At 34.4% G+C, this 17,744-nt stretch overlaps 1 protein-coding gene across 2 annotated transcripts in view; it reads right to left on the bottom strand.

Moving 5' to 3' along the window:
* The window catches only part of SMC2 (structural maintenance of chromosomes 2), a 48,386-nt gene that overhangs the window by 19,592 nt on the left and 11,050 nt on the right, over nt 1-17,744 (bottom strand). For both annotated transcript variants that reach the window (XM_008525753.2, XM_008525755.2), the window contains exons 10-18: nt 15,900-16,133; nt 14,399-14,558; nt 13,777-13,894; nt 13,025-13,163; nt 12,534-12,653; nt 10,442-10,646; nt 8,328-8,463; nt 6,011-6,135; nt 825-1,018 (exon numbers count right to left, since the gene is read on the bottom strand). In XM_008525753.2, coding sequence (XP_008523975.2) covers nt 825-1,018; nt 6,011-6,135; nt 8,328-8,463; nt 10,442-10,646; nt 12,534-12,653; nt 13,025-13,163; nt 13,777-13,894; nt 14,399-14,558; nt 15,900-16,133 — 1,431 coding nt within the window. The remainder of the gene's footprint in view (nt 1-824; nt 1,019-6,010; nt 6,136-8,327; nt 8,464-10,441; nt 10,647-12,533; nt 12,654-13,024; nt 13,164-13,776; nt 13,895-14,398; nt 14,559-15,899; nt 16,134-17,744) is intronic.

Here is a 17,744-nt window from a genome sequence, read left to right as displayed (position 1 = left end):
GAAATTTATTTTCCTATACTTAAAAAAAAATGATGACAAATGCATGTACAATTTTTATGGTTTCAAAGAACTTTGCATAAACTATTCCCTTTATTCTTTTATTCCTATAGGAGAAATAATGTACAATTCTATATAACAGATAAATGAGCAGAGGTAAAGCCTTTTTTTAAACACAATTATTCAATGTCAAAAAAATTAATTTCTCAATTTTCTTCTTTACCATTATAGCCTTTAGTTCATTAGAAAATACTTTGTGCAGCTATTTAATGACAGAATCATAAGGTCAGTTAAAAGAAAAACTATGAGGAAAAGTAGAACAGTGATTCAGAGCATAGTCTTTGGAGACAGAAAAAAACTGCATTCAAATTCTAGTTAGCACTATCCAAAAGATATAATCCAAAACCCCCAGTCTACAATTGAATGGCACTTTATAAATACAACATGCTTCATCTCACATCATTCTTTCAGAGTTAATCTTCACACATACGATCACCAAATAGAAGTGTCAACACTGAATCTCTGATATTACATGTAGCCCCACTATGTGCTATGAGCTTTGGTCCACACTCGAATGAAGCATTTAGGAAAAGGCAACTTTGCTCTTTCTTTAAAATAAAATTAGCAAGCCAAGGCAAGTCATATTCACAATCACATGACACTCAATTATAGGGTTTTCAGAGAAGAGGATATTTTAATCTGACTTATAAGATGCATAATTTATTTCCTAAAGAAGTATACCTTGCTTTTAGATTTTGTGATGAACAAGGCCAACCAATGATGCTCTACCACGTTTAGATTGGTTCCATTTCAAGAAAGGTCATTACCTGTTGTTTTTCTTTCATTTTCTTGCTAGAAGCATCTGCTTTCGTTTTGGCACAATCCAGTTTTTTCTGAGCATCCTTCAGTTCTTTCTCTCTTTCAGCTTCTGCATTTTTCATTTTATTCTCCAATACTTCATATTTTTCTTCTGCTTTTTTTTTAATTTCTTCAGTGTTTTTTAAGGTCTCCTGACTTTCCTCTGCATCATAAAGCAGGCACATGTGGCTAAATGAGGTCCTTCAACTATTAACAGTTACAGATAATGGCTAATAAATTCAACATTTAATAGAAGAAATGTTAGAAGCTGGAGTTTTAAAAAAACTTAACTGTTCCAAACTTATTCTACAAATGGTATGATGAAACACAAATCCTGCCTGAGAACCATATTTAAATTATCTAAACATCTGTAAAGGAATTATTTCCTGATAATCACATAAAATTGAGTAACATAACCTTTACCTATAACTTACCTACTTTTAAACAAGGTTTTGAAACAACTTTAATAAAAAAGGATCACAGACCATCTTTTTAATACAACTGTATGCTTCTTATAATCAGAACTAGGAGTATGTTATTTTTCCTTTATTTTAGTTGCCAGAAAGCTTACAATTAATTTTCAAAACAAGCTTACTTTGTGTTCTTTGCTAATTTATATTTAGTTAAGGAATCTCTTATTAAAGTAGAGAAATATTCTGAGAACATGCCTAGGATGAAGTATAGGAGAAATATCTGTAAATTTATGAAGAAAAAAATTAAAAAACAAGATAGAATAAACATGTTTCTGTCACAACTGACATGCTCTGTTAGTGTTAAGACCTAGGTACAAATAAAACCCTGGAAGCCATGACTGCACAATTTCCTATACTATTTTTCATTGCATAATATTATTGTGAGAAATCAAAAAAGAAATAAAAAATACCTTGGAAAAAAAATTAAAAATGGAAATAAACTAAAACTTATGGAAAGTAGCAAAAGCAGTCATAAGAGGGAAGTTCACAGCAATAAATGCCTCCAAAAAAAACAAGAAAAAAAATCTCAAATAACCTAACTTTACATCTCAAGGAACTAGAAAAAGAAGAAACAAAGCCCAAAGTTAGAAGATGGAAGAAAATAAAGATCAGAGTGGAAATAAATGAAATAAAGACTAAAGAGACAATAAAAAAGATCAATGAAACTAAGAGCTGGTCCTTTGAAAGGTAAAACTGACAAACCTTTAGCTAGACCCACCAAGAAAAAAAGAGAGAGGACTCAAACGAATAAAATCAGAAAGGAAGAAGATGTTATAACTGATACCACAGAAATACAAAGGATCCCAGGAGAATACTATGAACAATTACAGGCCACCAAATTGAACAACACAGAAGAAATGGATAAACTACTAGAAACATACAACCCACAAGACTGAAACAAGAAGAAAGAGAAAATCTGAACAGACTGGTAACTAGTAAGGAGGCTGAATCAGTAATCAAAAACCTCCCAGCAGCAGAAGGCCAGGACCAGAAGGCTTCACCGGTGAATTCTACGAAACATTCAAAGAGTTAAAATGATTGGTAAATCATTCTCAAACTCTTCCAAGAAATACAAGAGGAGGGAACACTTCCTAACTCATTTTACAAGGCAAGAATTTGCCAATACCAAAACCAGAGAAGGATGCCACAAAAAAATAAAATTACAGGCCAAGGAGCCAGCCCTGTGGCATAGTGGTTAAAGTTCCACGTACCCCACTTTGGGAGCCTGGGTTCATGGGTTCAGATCCCAGGTGCAGACCTACACCACTTGTCAGCCATGTTGAGGTGGCAACCCACACAAATAGTAGAGGAAGACTGGAACAGAAGTTAGCTCAGGGCTAATCTTCCTCAAGCCAAAAAAAGAGGATATTAGCTCAGGGTGAATCTTCCTCAGGAAAAAAAAAAATTACAGTCCTGATGAACACAGATGCAAAAATCCTTGACAAAATATGAGCAAACCAAATTCAACAATACATTGAAAGGAACATACACCATGATCAAGTGGGATTCATTTTAGTGACACAAGGATGGTTTGACATCCACAAATCAATGACACATCACATTAACAAAACATACGATAAAGATCACATGATCTCAACAGATGCAGAAAAAGCATTAGACAAAATTCAAAATCTATCATGATACAAATTCTCAACAAAGTGGGCAGAGAGGGAATGCACCTGGACATAACAAAGGTCATATATGACAAGCCCACAGCTAACATTATACTCAACAGTTGAAAGCTGAAAGCTTTTCCTCTAAGATCAGGAACATGACAAGGCTGCTCACTCACCACTTTTATTCAACATAGTACTGGAAGTCCTAGCCAGAGCAATTAGGCAAGAAAAAGAAACAAAAGGCACCCAAATGAGAGAGGAGGAAGTAAAACTGTCACTATTTGCAGATGACATGGTCTTATACATAAAAAAAACTCTAAAGACTCCATCAACAAACTGTTAGAATAAACAAATTCAGTAAAGTTGTGGGCTGCAAGATCAATATACAAAAATGTATTGTGTTTCTATACACTAATAAACTATCAGAAAGAGAAACTTTCAAAAAACCCACTTAAAAAATTGCATCAAAAACAATATAATACCTAGGAATAAACTGAACCAAGCAGGTGAAAGACCTGTATACTGAAAACTATGACATTCTTGAAAGAAACTGAAGAAGATACAAATAAATGGAAAGACATCCTGTGATCATGGATTGAAGACTCAATACTGTTAAAATGTCCACACTACCCAAAGCAACCTACAGATTCAGTGCAATCCCTATCAAAACTGCAATGGTATTTTTCAAAGAAACAGAACAAACAATCCTAAAATTTGTGTGGAACCACAAGACCCTGAATAGCTAAAGCAATCTTGAGAAAGAACAAAGCTGGAGGAACCACGCTCCCTGATTTCACACTATATTACAAAGCTATAGTAATCAAAACAGTACGGTTTTGGTATAAAAACAGACACACAGATCAATGGAACAGAATAAGGAGCCCAGAAATAAACCCATGCAAATATGGTTAATTAATTTATGACAAAGGAGACAAGAACATACAATGGGGAAAAGACGGCCTTTTCAACAAATGGGGCTGGGAAAACTGGGGAGCCACAGGCAAAATAATGACACTGGACCATCATCTTAAGCCATACACAAAAATTAACTCAAAATGATTTAAAGACAAAAACGTAAGACCTGAAACCATAAAACTCCTGAAGGAAACACAGGCAGTAAGCTCTCTGACATCAGTCTTGGTGATAATTTTTTAGATTTGACACCAAAAGCAAAGACAACAAAAGCAAAAATAAACAAATGGGACTACTTCTGCACCACAAGTGAAACCATCAAAAAAATGAAAAGGCAACCTACTGAATGGGAGAAAATATTTGCAAATCATTATCTGATAAGGGGTTAATATCCAAAATGTATAAAAACCTCACACAACTCAATAAAAAGAAACCAAACAATTAAAAAATAGGCAGAGGATCTGAATAGACATTTTTCCACAGAAGACATGTAGATGGCCCACAGTTACATGAAATGATATTCAACATCCCTAATCATCAGGGAAATACAAATCAAAATCACAGTGAGATATTATCTCACACTTGTTAGAATGGCTATTATCAAAAAGACAAGAAATAACAAGTGTTTGCTAGGATGTGGAGGAAAGGGATCCCTTGGGCACTACTGGTGAGAATGTAAACTGGAGCAGCCACGGTGGAAAACAGTGTGGAGACTGCTCAAAAGATTAAAAACAGAACTACCATATGATCCACAATTCCACTTCTGGGTATTCATCTGAAGGAAACACACTAACTTGAAAGATATATGCACCCTCATGTTCATCGCAACATTATTTACAACAGCAAAGACATGAGACAACCCAAGTATCCATTGATGGATAAATGAATAAAAAAAATTTGGTGAATATATATATACACAATGGAATATTATTCAGCCACAAAAAAGAAGGAAACCTTGCCATTTGCAACAACATGAATGGACCTTGAGGGCACTATGCTAAATGAAACGTCAGACAGAGAAAGACAAATACCATATGATCTCACTTACACCTGGAATCTCAACAACAATCACCACCAAAAAATCCAAGCTCATAGATACAGAGAAAAGACTGGGGGTCGCCAGAGGCAGGGGGTGAGAGGTGAGTGAAGTGGGTGAATTTTAATTCTATAAAAGGAAAAAAAAGAATAAAAATATTAGGAGGGAAATAGATGTGTGTGGATATTGTCCTAAGGACCAAGAAAAATTAAAACTACCATATACAATTAAATTCTGATTTAAAGTGTAAGGTAAGTTACTTTTCTTTTTAAAGACTGGCACCTGAGCTAACATTCTGTTGCCAATCTTTTTGTTTTTCCTCCTCCTTCTCCCCAAAGCCCCCCAGTACATAGTTGTATATTCTAGTTGTAGGTCCTTCTGCTTGTGCTATGTGGGATGCTGCCTCAGCATGGCCTGATGAGCGGTGCCATGTCCACACCCAGGACCCAAACCAGTGAAACCCTGGGCAGCCAAAGCAGAGTGTGCGAACTTAACCACTCAGCCACAGGGCTGGCCACATAAGATAAGTTCTTAAAATTGGAGACAGAGATAGCCATAAATTGAGTTACATTAAACATTTAAAAATTTAGTATAACAGAAATATTATAAACATAGACAAAGTTAAAAGACACGGACATAAATCAAAAGATATTTGTAATGCAGGTAACCTACAAGACATAAGAACTCTCAAGTATGAGAACAATGGAAACAAACTATGAGCAACCCAATAGAAAAATGGGCAAAAGAAATAGAGAATTCACAGAAGTAGAAACCGAGAAGTGTGAGGAACATAGAAAAGAAATCCCAAACTTCACCAGTAATCAGAGAAATGCAAATTAAAATGCTAATGTACTATCTCTTCATAATAATCAGATTGGAGAATTTTAAAAGTCTGAAAAGGAAAGGATTTGGAGAAATGAGAACTTTCATATGCCACTGGTGGAAATGTATACTGCTACAAGAGGGCAGAACTTTGGGAATACAATACTAATATGTAATAATTAAAGTAAATATTTAAAATAATTAATTCAAATAAATATATAATAAAGAGATCTTTTAAATATCTAAAGTAAGGTTATCAGTAGAAAAAGATTAAGCACAGAATGTTTTTATCTTACCAATAATTTTTTTAAGAGCATCTAATTCTTCTTGTTGCTTGTGATATGAGCTTTGCTGCAGCTTCGTTTGTAATAAATCTGCCTCCTCAGTCTTCATCTCCCACTGCTGTTTTAGTTGGCGATACCTTGGAAAAAGGCAAGTTTACAACAAATGACGACAATTTTTTTGATGTTTGAGACATGCATTCAACAGCTCCTCAAGACCAAATTAGATTAATAATATATAACAATATACAAAGTTCCAAAAATTTGGGTATTAATTGTCGCGTTCAAACATTAAATAATGTTCCCTACATTTTGTAATGAGACTGATGGTGTAATAAGGCACAGTACTGTACATAAACATTTGCAATGTACTTTTCTTGCAAACTCTAATTCTACCCCAGTTCTGGCTGCTTTCTTTCTTTGGAAGCTATTTGGCTAATTCAGCTGCAGTGAAATTTCAAGTTATAATAAATTCACAAGGCAGCTTGTCATTAGAAGTTCATGAGGTTTTTAAGAAAAAGGAAGCAACTTACAAAACATAAATACTCCCTTGAGTATTTTTGCCTGAGACTTGCTAGACAGCAATTAAAACCATAATTTTAACTTTTTAAGCCATTTTTTCAATTCATTTAAAAATGTGGAGAGCAGAAATCTGAAAAAAGATATAAGCTATTTTCCTGATGTGGTCTTTGAAAGAATAGCTTAGTTGACCCTTCCACTCTCACACTTTTCAAAATCGAATCTATTTCCTTTCCTTAACCTCAGTGCCCCAATTAGTCCACTAGACAATTCTACAAAATAAATGATCCAACACTGCTGAATGAAGTTAACAGTTATAAGCCAAATGTGACTACAAGCTCATTGCCTTGCCAGAGCTTCCACATATCGTGCAGAAATTTTGTTGCATCTTTCTCACATAAAAAGTTCATTCACTTTATGGTTAATTTATGTTAATGAAGGAAAAATGCAGGATTTACACGTATATGATGTTTGAAAGTGGACATTTTGATACAATTTATATCTTGGAATGGCCACTTCCACTGATTATGACAATCTTTCATATATATCATGTCCCAAAAAAGTCTTGGTACTATTCTAAGCTTTGATAATTTCAAAATATGAATGCTAAAAGTTTACCCCCCAAAAATTTTTCAAAGTTTTAGATTTTATCTTTATTCAGTGTTGTGAATTCTGAATAAAATAGTTTAGTTTTATCTCAGTTCCCATTTGCCAACCTCAGAGGGACTAGGAAAAATTACAATTAAAGTTTCAAATAATGTACTTTGTAAGTTTGTGGCATTTATACTCCTGAAGCTTTTGAAGCAAGTAAGGACTCTCTGGACAACCACATGGCAGGTTCACCCACACCCTTCAGGTGTCCTTTCAACAGGCATCTCCTCAGTGACACATCCCCGGCGCTCAATCTATAATTTCAACACCTCTGTGCCCTGGAGAACTTGTATCTCCTTTCCTGTTTTACTTTTTTCTTCTTAGAACTTAGTATTATCTGACATATGTTTTACCAATTTAACTTTCTTTATTATCTGTTTCCCCAACTATACATATGAGAACAAGATGAAAGAAGAGATTTGTCTGATTCACTGCTGTATTCCCAGCTCCTGGAAGAGTACCTGGTACCTAGGAGGCACTCAATAGTGAACAATGTTTAGTGACAAAAAGAGCTTGCATTAAATAGCATGGTCCAAAATTTGAAAAAATAAAAATATGTATATAGATGTATCACAAAGAAACAGAAGTAATGTTGAAAGGCACACTAACATACCTATATCTACACCCACTCTGTAAGGAAACACTATAATTTTAGCAATGACTTTCTGAATGAACTTGTTTAGCTCCTCCATAAGCAACCCAGTGATTTTCAATATCTATAGGACAGCCATAATGCTGCTAAATTTAGTGTAGACACCTGATCAGTGCTATACTGTATCTTACCATTTCAAATCAAGGACTCAAGCATCCTCTGGTATCAACCTCCAGAGTATCTAGAGTATCTATGGGTTTCCCCATCAATCCCAACAGAATCTTAACAGAGTATATCTCAGAAAAGAAAGGGGAATATTTTGCTGTTTTTCTTCTCCTTGTTTAATTGGCTTTTCCTAATTTCTTATAACAAAGACATTTTTATCAGAAAAAATGGATAACTGATAAACAAGTTATCAACTCATAATTTATTCAAATAAAACCAAAGACATTATGAAAAAAGTCAGAAGTTGCATTTCTTTAAATAAAAGTAGATTCTCTTTCATTTTTACTATGCAAATCTTCAACCAAAAAAATTTTAAAAATATAGCTTAATCCACAGAAGTCTTACTTTTCAGCAGTGTTTTTAAGACCTGCTAATTCCTCTTCTAGAGCCTGTAGCTCATTCTCCTTGGTTCTCAGCTCATCTTGAACATCTTTGAGTTCTTGAAACTTGTTTAAAATAGAAGCTGCCTGGGATCGAGCACCTGATAGAGGAAAATTGAAACAGGCCTTGGATATTAAGTGACCACATATTTAGTAAACAATAAAAAGTTTTCTAAGAGAATTATACTTGAAATGATTCAATAGCACATATTTTACAGTGAGATTATGAAGCTACAGATTTTATCATTTGACTCTTAGGACATACATACTTGGTAAGAAATACTTTTAAGTAGATGTGGTGGATAATTTATGCAAAATAATCACTGCCCCTGCCTAATGGGCCCATCCCTCCCAGGCCCTCTTTCCTCCCAACATTAGGCTTAGCCAGGTGATTTGCTCTGGCCAATGAAATGAGAAATGTGCCTCTTCGGGAAGTAAGCTTTAAGAGGCAGCACATGATTCCCCTTTTATTTTCCCTTTCCCATAAGAAAAGTTGTGTTCAAAATAGGGACTGTTTCTCCTTCAGCCTGGGTCCCAGAATGAGAATAACATGGAACAGAGACAAATGACCTATATAGTTCATGTAGCATAATTACAGAATAAATTTGTTGTAAGCCCCTGAGATTTCGGGGCTGTTTGTTACCACATCATAACCTGCTTAAGCTCTGATATAGCAGAGTCAGCAGAGTAAACTAGTTTCACTTTACAAGCACCTATAATTGTCTGGAAGTAACAGGGTGAGGTGTTACGTTGGAAGAAAACTTTATAGGTTTGATGGGAGAATACAAAGGTCAATTAGCAATGTTATTATGAACACTTTGTTAATATGATATGGGATTACATATTTGGCCATCCCTTAAGTAAGAACTTCAAGAACATTCAAATCAATGAAATCCAAACAGTTTCTTTTGTTTCACATATTTAAAAATACGTGGTCTCTCTTTAACTTCCAACTGTACATACTCGTATTCTTATTGTGTACTGAGGAACTTGGTACTTGATCATGGAGTTCATTTCATTGGTTAGTTTGCTTGGCTTAAAAGAAATTAAGTCATTTGCCATCTCAAAAGGCATTACACAGCTTCTTGGTTTGGTTGAAAGCACAAACTCTGAAATCAGACTATCTGAATTCAAATTCTGGGCTTGGCCACTTACCACCAAGTTATTTTAACCACTTTGTACCTTTGTTTCTACAACTACATATTGGATATGATAGAAATATGCCTACTTCCTAGCTGCTATAAGGATTAAATGAGTTAAATATTTCAAGCCCTTAGAATAGGGCTTTACAGAATTATAGAAATGTTCTATATCTGCATTATCTAGTTACCCACTAACCATTTGTGGTTACTGAGCCCTTGAATGTGACTAGTGCAACTGAGGAAATTATTTTTACTTAATTTTAATTATCTTAATTAAATGTAAAGAGCCACATGCAGCGAGTGGCTACTGTATCGGGCAACACTGTCTTACAACATTGTCTGGTACACAAAGTGCTGTTCAGTGTTTGTTCTCACATGATCACTTGACACAGATGTGGAAACTCAATGTGGCAAATATGAGAATTTATGACTAACATTATAACGGTTATCTAGGAATTCCTTTCTTAAGGCATTAAAGCACCATCTCAAGGGCAGATTTAATTTTTTGTTTTACTTTTGACAGGAGCAGTGGCATATACACAAATTAGAAGTTAACATGTTTCCTGAAGGAGAAGTGAGTAGTTAAGCTAAAAGTGTACTGAATAAAAAGACTTTATTTTCCAGTGACTAGTATATCTTGATAGGGCAAAAAGCAAGAAGAAATAGACAAGAATAGACTTATCTGAGATGAATAAAAAAAGCTATAGGATTGATTACTAAGACTATGAGTTCCTTGAGAGCTATGACGTTGTATGATTTCTCAGTATTACTAAGTACCTGTCACATAGTAGGTATTCAAAAGAAAATTCAATCCTTAGATTAGGAATAAAATTCTGGATTAAGTTATTCCAACCCCACCATTTACTGTTTTAAAAAAAAAACAACCCCATCCTATTTACCATACAGAATTGTGAGGACAAAATGATATAAAACCTACCTCCACTCAATGTCCCATGAGGATCAAATACTTCACCTCCTAGAGTTACAGTTCTAGTCATTATCCTTTTATCAAAGGCCACTTTTTTTGCATTATCCATATTGTCACAAACAAAAGTTGTTCCAAAGACAAATTCCATTGCTTTCTGAAGTTCTGGTTTGTATTCAACCAGGGAAAGAGCCACATGAACATTGTCGGGGCCGACCTGTGGGAAAACAACAGATATGTCATAATACAGAACTCCCTTCCTTTCAAACATTCTTTTATAAAATAGTAAGAACTGCTATAATAGAAATTTAAATAATACTTACTTAGCACTCTAATTCTTTTTGACTTTCTAAAATGCTATGGAAAACAACAGTTTTAGAAAGAAATAACTTCAAGTTTAAACACTAAAAGATCTACTGATAAGTAAAATATTAAAATGTTTAGCTAAGTATTTGGCTAAAGTACTAGGCACTATGAGAGTTTCTATCAAGCAGGAGCCACTACCAAGTTTCTAAATCCAAAATGGACTATCTGGACACACTTTCTTCATTAAAGTACAGCAATTACTGGATCAACACAATTACATAAAATATTTTGTTTCAATTATTAGTAATTTGGTTGTTCCACAGTGAATACTTTTTCATTCAAATTAAACTTGCTAAGGCAGCCACTTGCCAGTTACAGAAACAAAAACACAACTAATAATTGAGTTAAAAAAAAAAAATCCCTCAGTCCTTTATTTTGATCCAACTGTCTCTTCTCAACCTCTGTTTATAATGTCTACCTCTGTCCATCTTTTCAGAACAACTAAGCATTCTTTATGGAGTTTAGTAGCAGCAGCAGCAATCACAATGAAGGCAGCTGTATGTAACATATGTTCAGTATCGTCCTCCAACAGCAGCTACCATTAACGGGTCTGGCTAAGGGATCTGAGTGGAAGTACTTTTGCTGTTACTTAAAATCCCAATTTACTTTTAACACTGGGACTTGATCTAAGGCTGAAGTAACTTCCAAAGCATTCTAAGACCCAAAGGTGATTTTTCAAAGTAAAGGAAGTACCAACCAAAAATACCACCTTTCAATTACTCTGTACTCACCTTCCTTCTGATAGTATACGTATCAATACAACTGTACTTTGAAATAATTTTCATGGAAGGCTTCTCCATTTCAGCACGTACAGTGAATAGCCATATAGTATATTAATTAGAAATGCATTTCTAGGTTCCACAGAGCTGTCTTTTCAACTTATGCACTTGGAATGCCTGCTCAGTAACAAATTGACATCACTGCTGAACATTACGACTGGCTCCATGTTTTTACCCAGTATTACACAACCAAAATGGCCAGTGAAATGTATTTCCTTGTACTCATCTGTTTTTTAACTAGGAGCCATACCACTTTAGATCCACTTCAGCAGCTGACTGGGTATCCAGGTCACTTGCTTTGTACCTGTCCACAGGTTGGAAGGCAATCTAGAAGAACTCCAACAGACAAGCATCTCTACAAGATTGATGGTTGCCTTCCACAACAGTTGTTGCTGTGGACAGCTTAAGTGCGCCCGGCATGAAAAAAAACTGAAGAATTCTGGTATTTATCTATAAGCTATAGAATTCTAACTATCCAGAAACAGAAATTTAATATTTACTATCACCTTATAGTCATGTGATTTAAGATTTAAAGACAATCTAATATTCAACTTTGAAACATCAGAGGGAGTTTTAGTCTTCCAACATTTCTATTTTCTTTCCACCTCATTTCACAAAAGCCAACTCTATTTTTTGTATCTTAATTTTTTTTAAGCATGGTAACATAATAAAACTTTGTGGCTCTGCATATGATTATGTCCCCCAACATTAATGTCTTCTAATTTAAGAAAAGATGAAGGGGTTGGCCTGGTTGCACAGTGCTTAAGTTCACAGGCTCCGCTCGGTGGCCTGAGGTTTGAGGGTTCAGATCCCGGGTGCTACCTACACCACTCATCAAGCCATGCTGTCATGGCATCCCACACACAAAACAGACGAAGACTAGGACAGATGTTAGCTCAGATACAATCTTCCTCATCAAAAAAAAAAAGATGCAGACAAAACATACAAATAAGACTTACAAGATTCTGAGCGACCCTCAGAGTTTCTGGAGCAATACATCTGGCTGAAATTTTATTGAGTGGAATTATGGTGTACCGACGCTTCAATTCCCCCTTTTCTAGTAGCTTTTTTCCAGTAACCTAAAACACGTATTTGAAATAAAAAAACATTATTAACGATGACGGAAAACATTCAAATGGAAAGAGTGCAAGTTTAGGAATCTATAATCAAATAAATGTCTAATGCCTACTAGCCCAAGCAATCACAAGTCTAAGATTGATAATACGCATTCTGGGCTCCTGAGTAATAAGCACGGCACTTCCTTCAGAATATAGTTACTCAAATATAATACAATCAATAATATAATAAAAAAGTCATTAACTGAATATTTTTACCCTGTAAAGACAAGCAAAGTGAACCTTAAAACATCAAGAAAATACCCAATTCTTCTAGCAGCAGATGAGTTTTCGAGCTAACCAGCAATTATAGATTTTCTCTAAAATCAATTTACCTCTGTGTCTACTACAACATTGTAGAGTCGTTCCCCAGCCACCAATTCCAAAGCTGTGGTTGCAGAAGCATCTTTCACACTAATCAGAGAAGCTACAAGTCCTTTCACACAATTTCTATTCCAGTTCTTCTCTGGATCCCTAAAATAGAAATGTTGACAAAAACTAATCTTAGATAAGAAAATAGAAAAAGTTGTACTTCACTAGTCAAGAGCTCTTTCTGATAACACATTAAATTGAGAGCAAAAGGATCATACAGTTTTAACAAAAATTTTTAAATGTCCCAAATGACTAGCCAGCTACTGTTTTTTAAATCAATCAAAAGATCTTTCAGCATATATTATGTTTTTAATGCAACAAAAACAACTTTGATGTTCTAATCTTTGTAATACATATATTATTGAAAGTATTTAATGAAAAACCTATGTAGTAAACAAATTATAAAAATGTTAATGTAGATATTTCACACTAATGATAGAATATAAAGAAACTTGGGACTGAGATAAAATTCCCCTTATTTTGGTCTTAAGATTAGTGGCATTACTAGCCATTAAACTTCACAAGAATGTCCCCTGGCAACATCTGAAACATTCAATAAATGTTTAAGGAAAAAAATACCAATTAAGGAAAAGCAGCTTATAATAATTTTCATACAAAAATCTTAATGTCAATGAAATTTTCAAATTGCTTTCCAGCTTAAATAAAATATACCTTGGTTATTACTGTGTTAAAATTCAAGGTTTAAATCTCTGACCTGTAGGCAAATCGAAGATTGGGAAATCTGGCCAGGAGAGCTTCATAGGTTTCTTTCAATCTACTGATATCACGAGACAGCTGCCTGCGCTTTTCCAGAAGGTTTTCCTCTTTGTTTTCTGAACAGTAAATTGTAAGTAAACTGAAACAAAGTTCTAAAAACTCGTATGTTCTACTGTGGTAAGGAAAATATTAGTAACCTCTATTTCCAAAGCATTTCTAGAAGCAAAACTCAAATTTCTGATAAGGATTAAATAAAAGCACGCTTAACATTCAAATTTTAAGTGTTAAGTAGACATTATTTCCAAAAATAATACAATTTTCATCACAAGAAACAACCTATGAATTAAATGTCTACTAACGTAAAAATACACAAATAACATTTTTGAGTTTTTAAGTGGCACTTCAGAGTAACTGAAGCAGGAAATTCTCAGTACTGAGTTTTCAAACCTACAAACGGCTATTTTATATTTAGGTATTTTTGTGACTATATTTACAAACATTTCTCATACTAATTCCCATTAATAGGGAAAACATTTTTTTGACTTGCTATTCCTTTAAGCTAGTTTCTATCAACAATCACTACCTCCTAATGATTTAATATCATGTCTTTAAAGGCAAACCTTCATAATTTAGCTTTTTCATTTCGGCTTCAAGTTTTTCTTTAAGTTTCTTCACAGCCTCTAAAGCTTCTTGATCCTTTCTGTAGCCACTATCCATCTTCTTAACTTCAGCTTGTTTAGTTTTCAGTTCCTGTTGGGCATGTTTCAACTTCATCTGAGCCTGTAATAGAAAAATGTAACAGACTGTACGAGGCAGATAGTGCTAGTGATTAAATGGCCACATAGTCAGATTGGTTTAAGAAACATCAGCCTTGAAAATTTAACTGTTTGGTGATTTGAATTAATATCTCAACAGATGAATCATTTTCCAATATTTTCTCCTCAAAAAACTACTGAGTATAAATGTATGTTTAACATAAATCATTAAATAATTTGCAATTTAAGTTGATATTTTTAATACTTATAAAAATCACAACTCTAGTTTCCCTCCCTTCCACCTAGGTATCCATATTTGTATTTGTGTATATTTGTGAGTGTTGTCTAATTAACAGTGGAGAAGCTGTACTGAACAAGGGAAAATATATAAGAAACGGAAGCAAACTGACAGAGAAATTTAAATGTAAGGAGTCTGATATTTAAAGCTAGTTTATGTAATTGAGGACTGGTCTTTAAAACCATGAACTACTATTCTAAGATCTAAACGGGTGTATCCTCCCTCTAAAACTGAGTAACAGTAGACCTTTCCCAATATAAAATAAGTTAACAGAAAAACTGAGAGGACTTTAACTTTTCCTACTATTGATTTCTTATAATTTTTTTGTGACCATCATCTTTGAATAAAAAAATTGCAAATATATAATAGAAAACCTTGATAGGATCAATAGGCAGACACACACACGTCAGTATATAAAGATGAGTCCTCCATTAAAAAAATAAAGGAATGTGTGTGTACATGTCTTTTTTTTTCTTTCTGCTATCAAAACTCTTCGTTCATAAGACTTTAAGATGCACAACTATCTAAACAAATTTGAAAACCGTTCTAACAGATTGACAAATCCTTGAAGATTATGAAATCACACTAGGGAAACCAAAAACTGGAATGGGGATAAATGGGAAGTAGAAAGAAGTCTAAGAAGGATGTTATAAAGTTTCACACACAGGTTGTAAGAACTAGGTGTGGTGGGCACAGACATGGACAAGTCATTTCTGGTTTCTTGTTCAAACTTAAGATTTCAACTTTATGATGTCAATAAAAACAGCAAAAAGATGAAAATAAATCGACTAACTTCAAATATTCCACACAAAGGAGTGAACAAAATAAAGCATTTATTGTCCTTACAATTTCAATTAACCTATAAACCTATTTTATGTTTTACAACATCTTATCATTAATATTTAGTAATCAACACATTTGAATTTTGTTGTACCAGGTGCTACAGAGTGGCAAAATAAATATTTTCAACACTTTATAACAAGTGCCAAAGCATAATGTGAAGCAGATTCTCAAAAAAACCCCACAAAAACAAACTGCAATCCTGTAGTGCTTAATGTCTATATTTACCTGTTTGGCCTCTGTCTGAGCTTTACTGATGTCATTTTTACAGGCCATCATTTGACCAGCAAGAGTTGCTTCTGCTCCATCTTCATTACTGGACAGGCCGGCAGAAACGGCATTGAAGTGCTGCTGTGCAGCAGCCAAAGCTTCAGCATCTTTATTACTGGCTTCTTGAAGGGCATTCAGTCCATCTGTTATACTTTTAACCTCTTTTTCCTTTGCTGCTAACGTTTTAGAATCCTTTAGAAAGAGTTTCAGATTGAAAAGTATTATATTTTAGGAAAATCATCCATTTTCTTATACATATGTACCCTGATGTCATCAAATTTCACAGCAATTTGAAGTGGGCATGCGAATAAGGAAAGTAATTTTAACCATCATAACAGTAATTTTAACCATCATAATTTAAATACTTTATTCCCATTTTGAAATTCACTTTCCCTCAGTTTTTAGGATAAATGTGCCTCTTATCCTACTAGAAATACTTTCCTTTCATATGCTCTAGTCAAATCTGGGAGATAATGAGGTAAAAACATTACTGCAAATTTAAACAAACCACTTGAAGAAACTAAAAATCAGTTTCCAAATCTATAAAATTGAAATAATAGCTATCCTACATCAAGCTTAAAAGTAGAGATTTTATTAGGAGCAAGTATATGAAAATATTTTTATAAACTATTAAGGGCCATACAATTTGAGTATTAAATAACTGTGCAAACAGCATTACTAATATTTAACATCGGTTAAGTTATATTAACCAGATATCTAATACTATGCAAGACACCAGCATTGAAAAAAAATCTAGTTATACAGTTTGCATGAAAGTGATTAGAAATTTTGGCCCATTTGTTTAAATCATGATTCATTAAATACTTATTAGACTTTTACCATGTATCAGGCAAGTTCTAGACATTAAAAACAAAGGCTCCTCAGGGAGTCTATAGGCTAGGGTGGAAGACACAGTAAACAAAGTAAGGTAAAGGGACAGAAAGTGATATTTTAAGAACAACGATAAGGGAAGGCCCTTGTATGATGACAGTTTAAGCAGAAATCTAAATGAAATAAAAGGAGTGACCACGCTAATACCAGGGGGACAGTATACTCAGCAAGCTCTGAGGAATGTGCTTGGGGGTTTAGAGAACTGTGGTTGGAGTACAGTGAGCAAGTGATAAAAGGAGCCAGGAGTCATGTTACGAACGGTCTTGTAGGCCATGGTAAAGACTTTGGATTTCATTATACACAAAACCCCACAACTTCTCTCAAAACCCCCACTTCTACTTGATTTGTCCAAGCGCTATCACCTAGACCAGCATCTACTGCCTGGATTCCCTGCTTCTTTCCTTTATCTTCATGGTTTATCCTCAAAACAGCAGGAACACTCTTATTAATACATAAAAAAATGTCACTCTTCTGCTCAACCAACTCCAGTGGCTTCTCATATCACTCAGAAAAAAGGTCAAAGTCCTTCATACGTCTTACAAAACCACACGTGATCCTACATCCCATGATCTTTCCGCATTCCCATGACTTAGTGCTAACCAGCCACAGCGATCCCGTTGCTTTTCTGATATCTTAGGCACTTGGGCAATTGCTGTTCTTCTGCCTGAAACATCTTCCATCACAGCCTCCCAAGTTATCTACATTGTTCTCTGACTGCCTTCGGGTCTTCAATGAAACATCACCCTCTAGATCAGATCTTCAATGGCTACCCAACTTAAAAATCCCAGCTGCACCCCTCTCCCCTATACTCCTAATCCTCTCCCCTGCTTTATTTTTTCTCCACATCAGTTATCAGTAGATAACATGCCATATAATTCACTTATTTATTTTCTTTATCATCGATTTCCTCAC

The sequence above is a fragment of the Equus przewalskii genome, chromosome 26 (assembly GCF_037783145.1).
Source record: "Equus przewalskii isolate Varuska chromosome 26, EquPr2, whole genome shotgun sequence".
Lineage (NCBI taxonomy): Eukaryota > Metazoa > Chordata > Mammalia > Perissodactyla > Equidae > Equus > Equus przewalskii.
The sequence above is the reverse complement of the archived record's forward strand: the minus strand, read 5'-3'. Positions and strand labels throughout refer to the sequence as shown.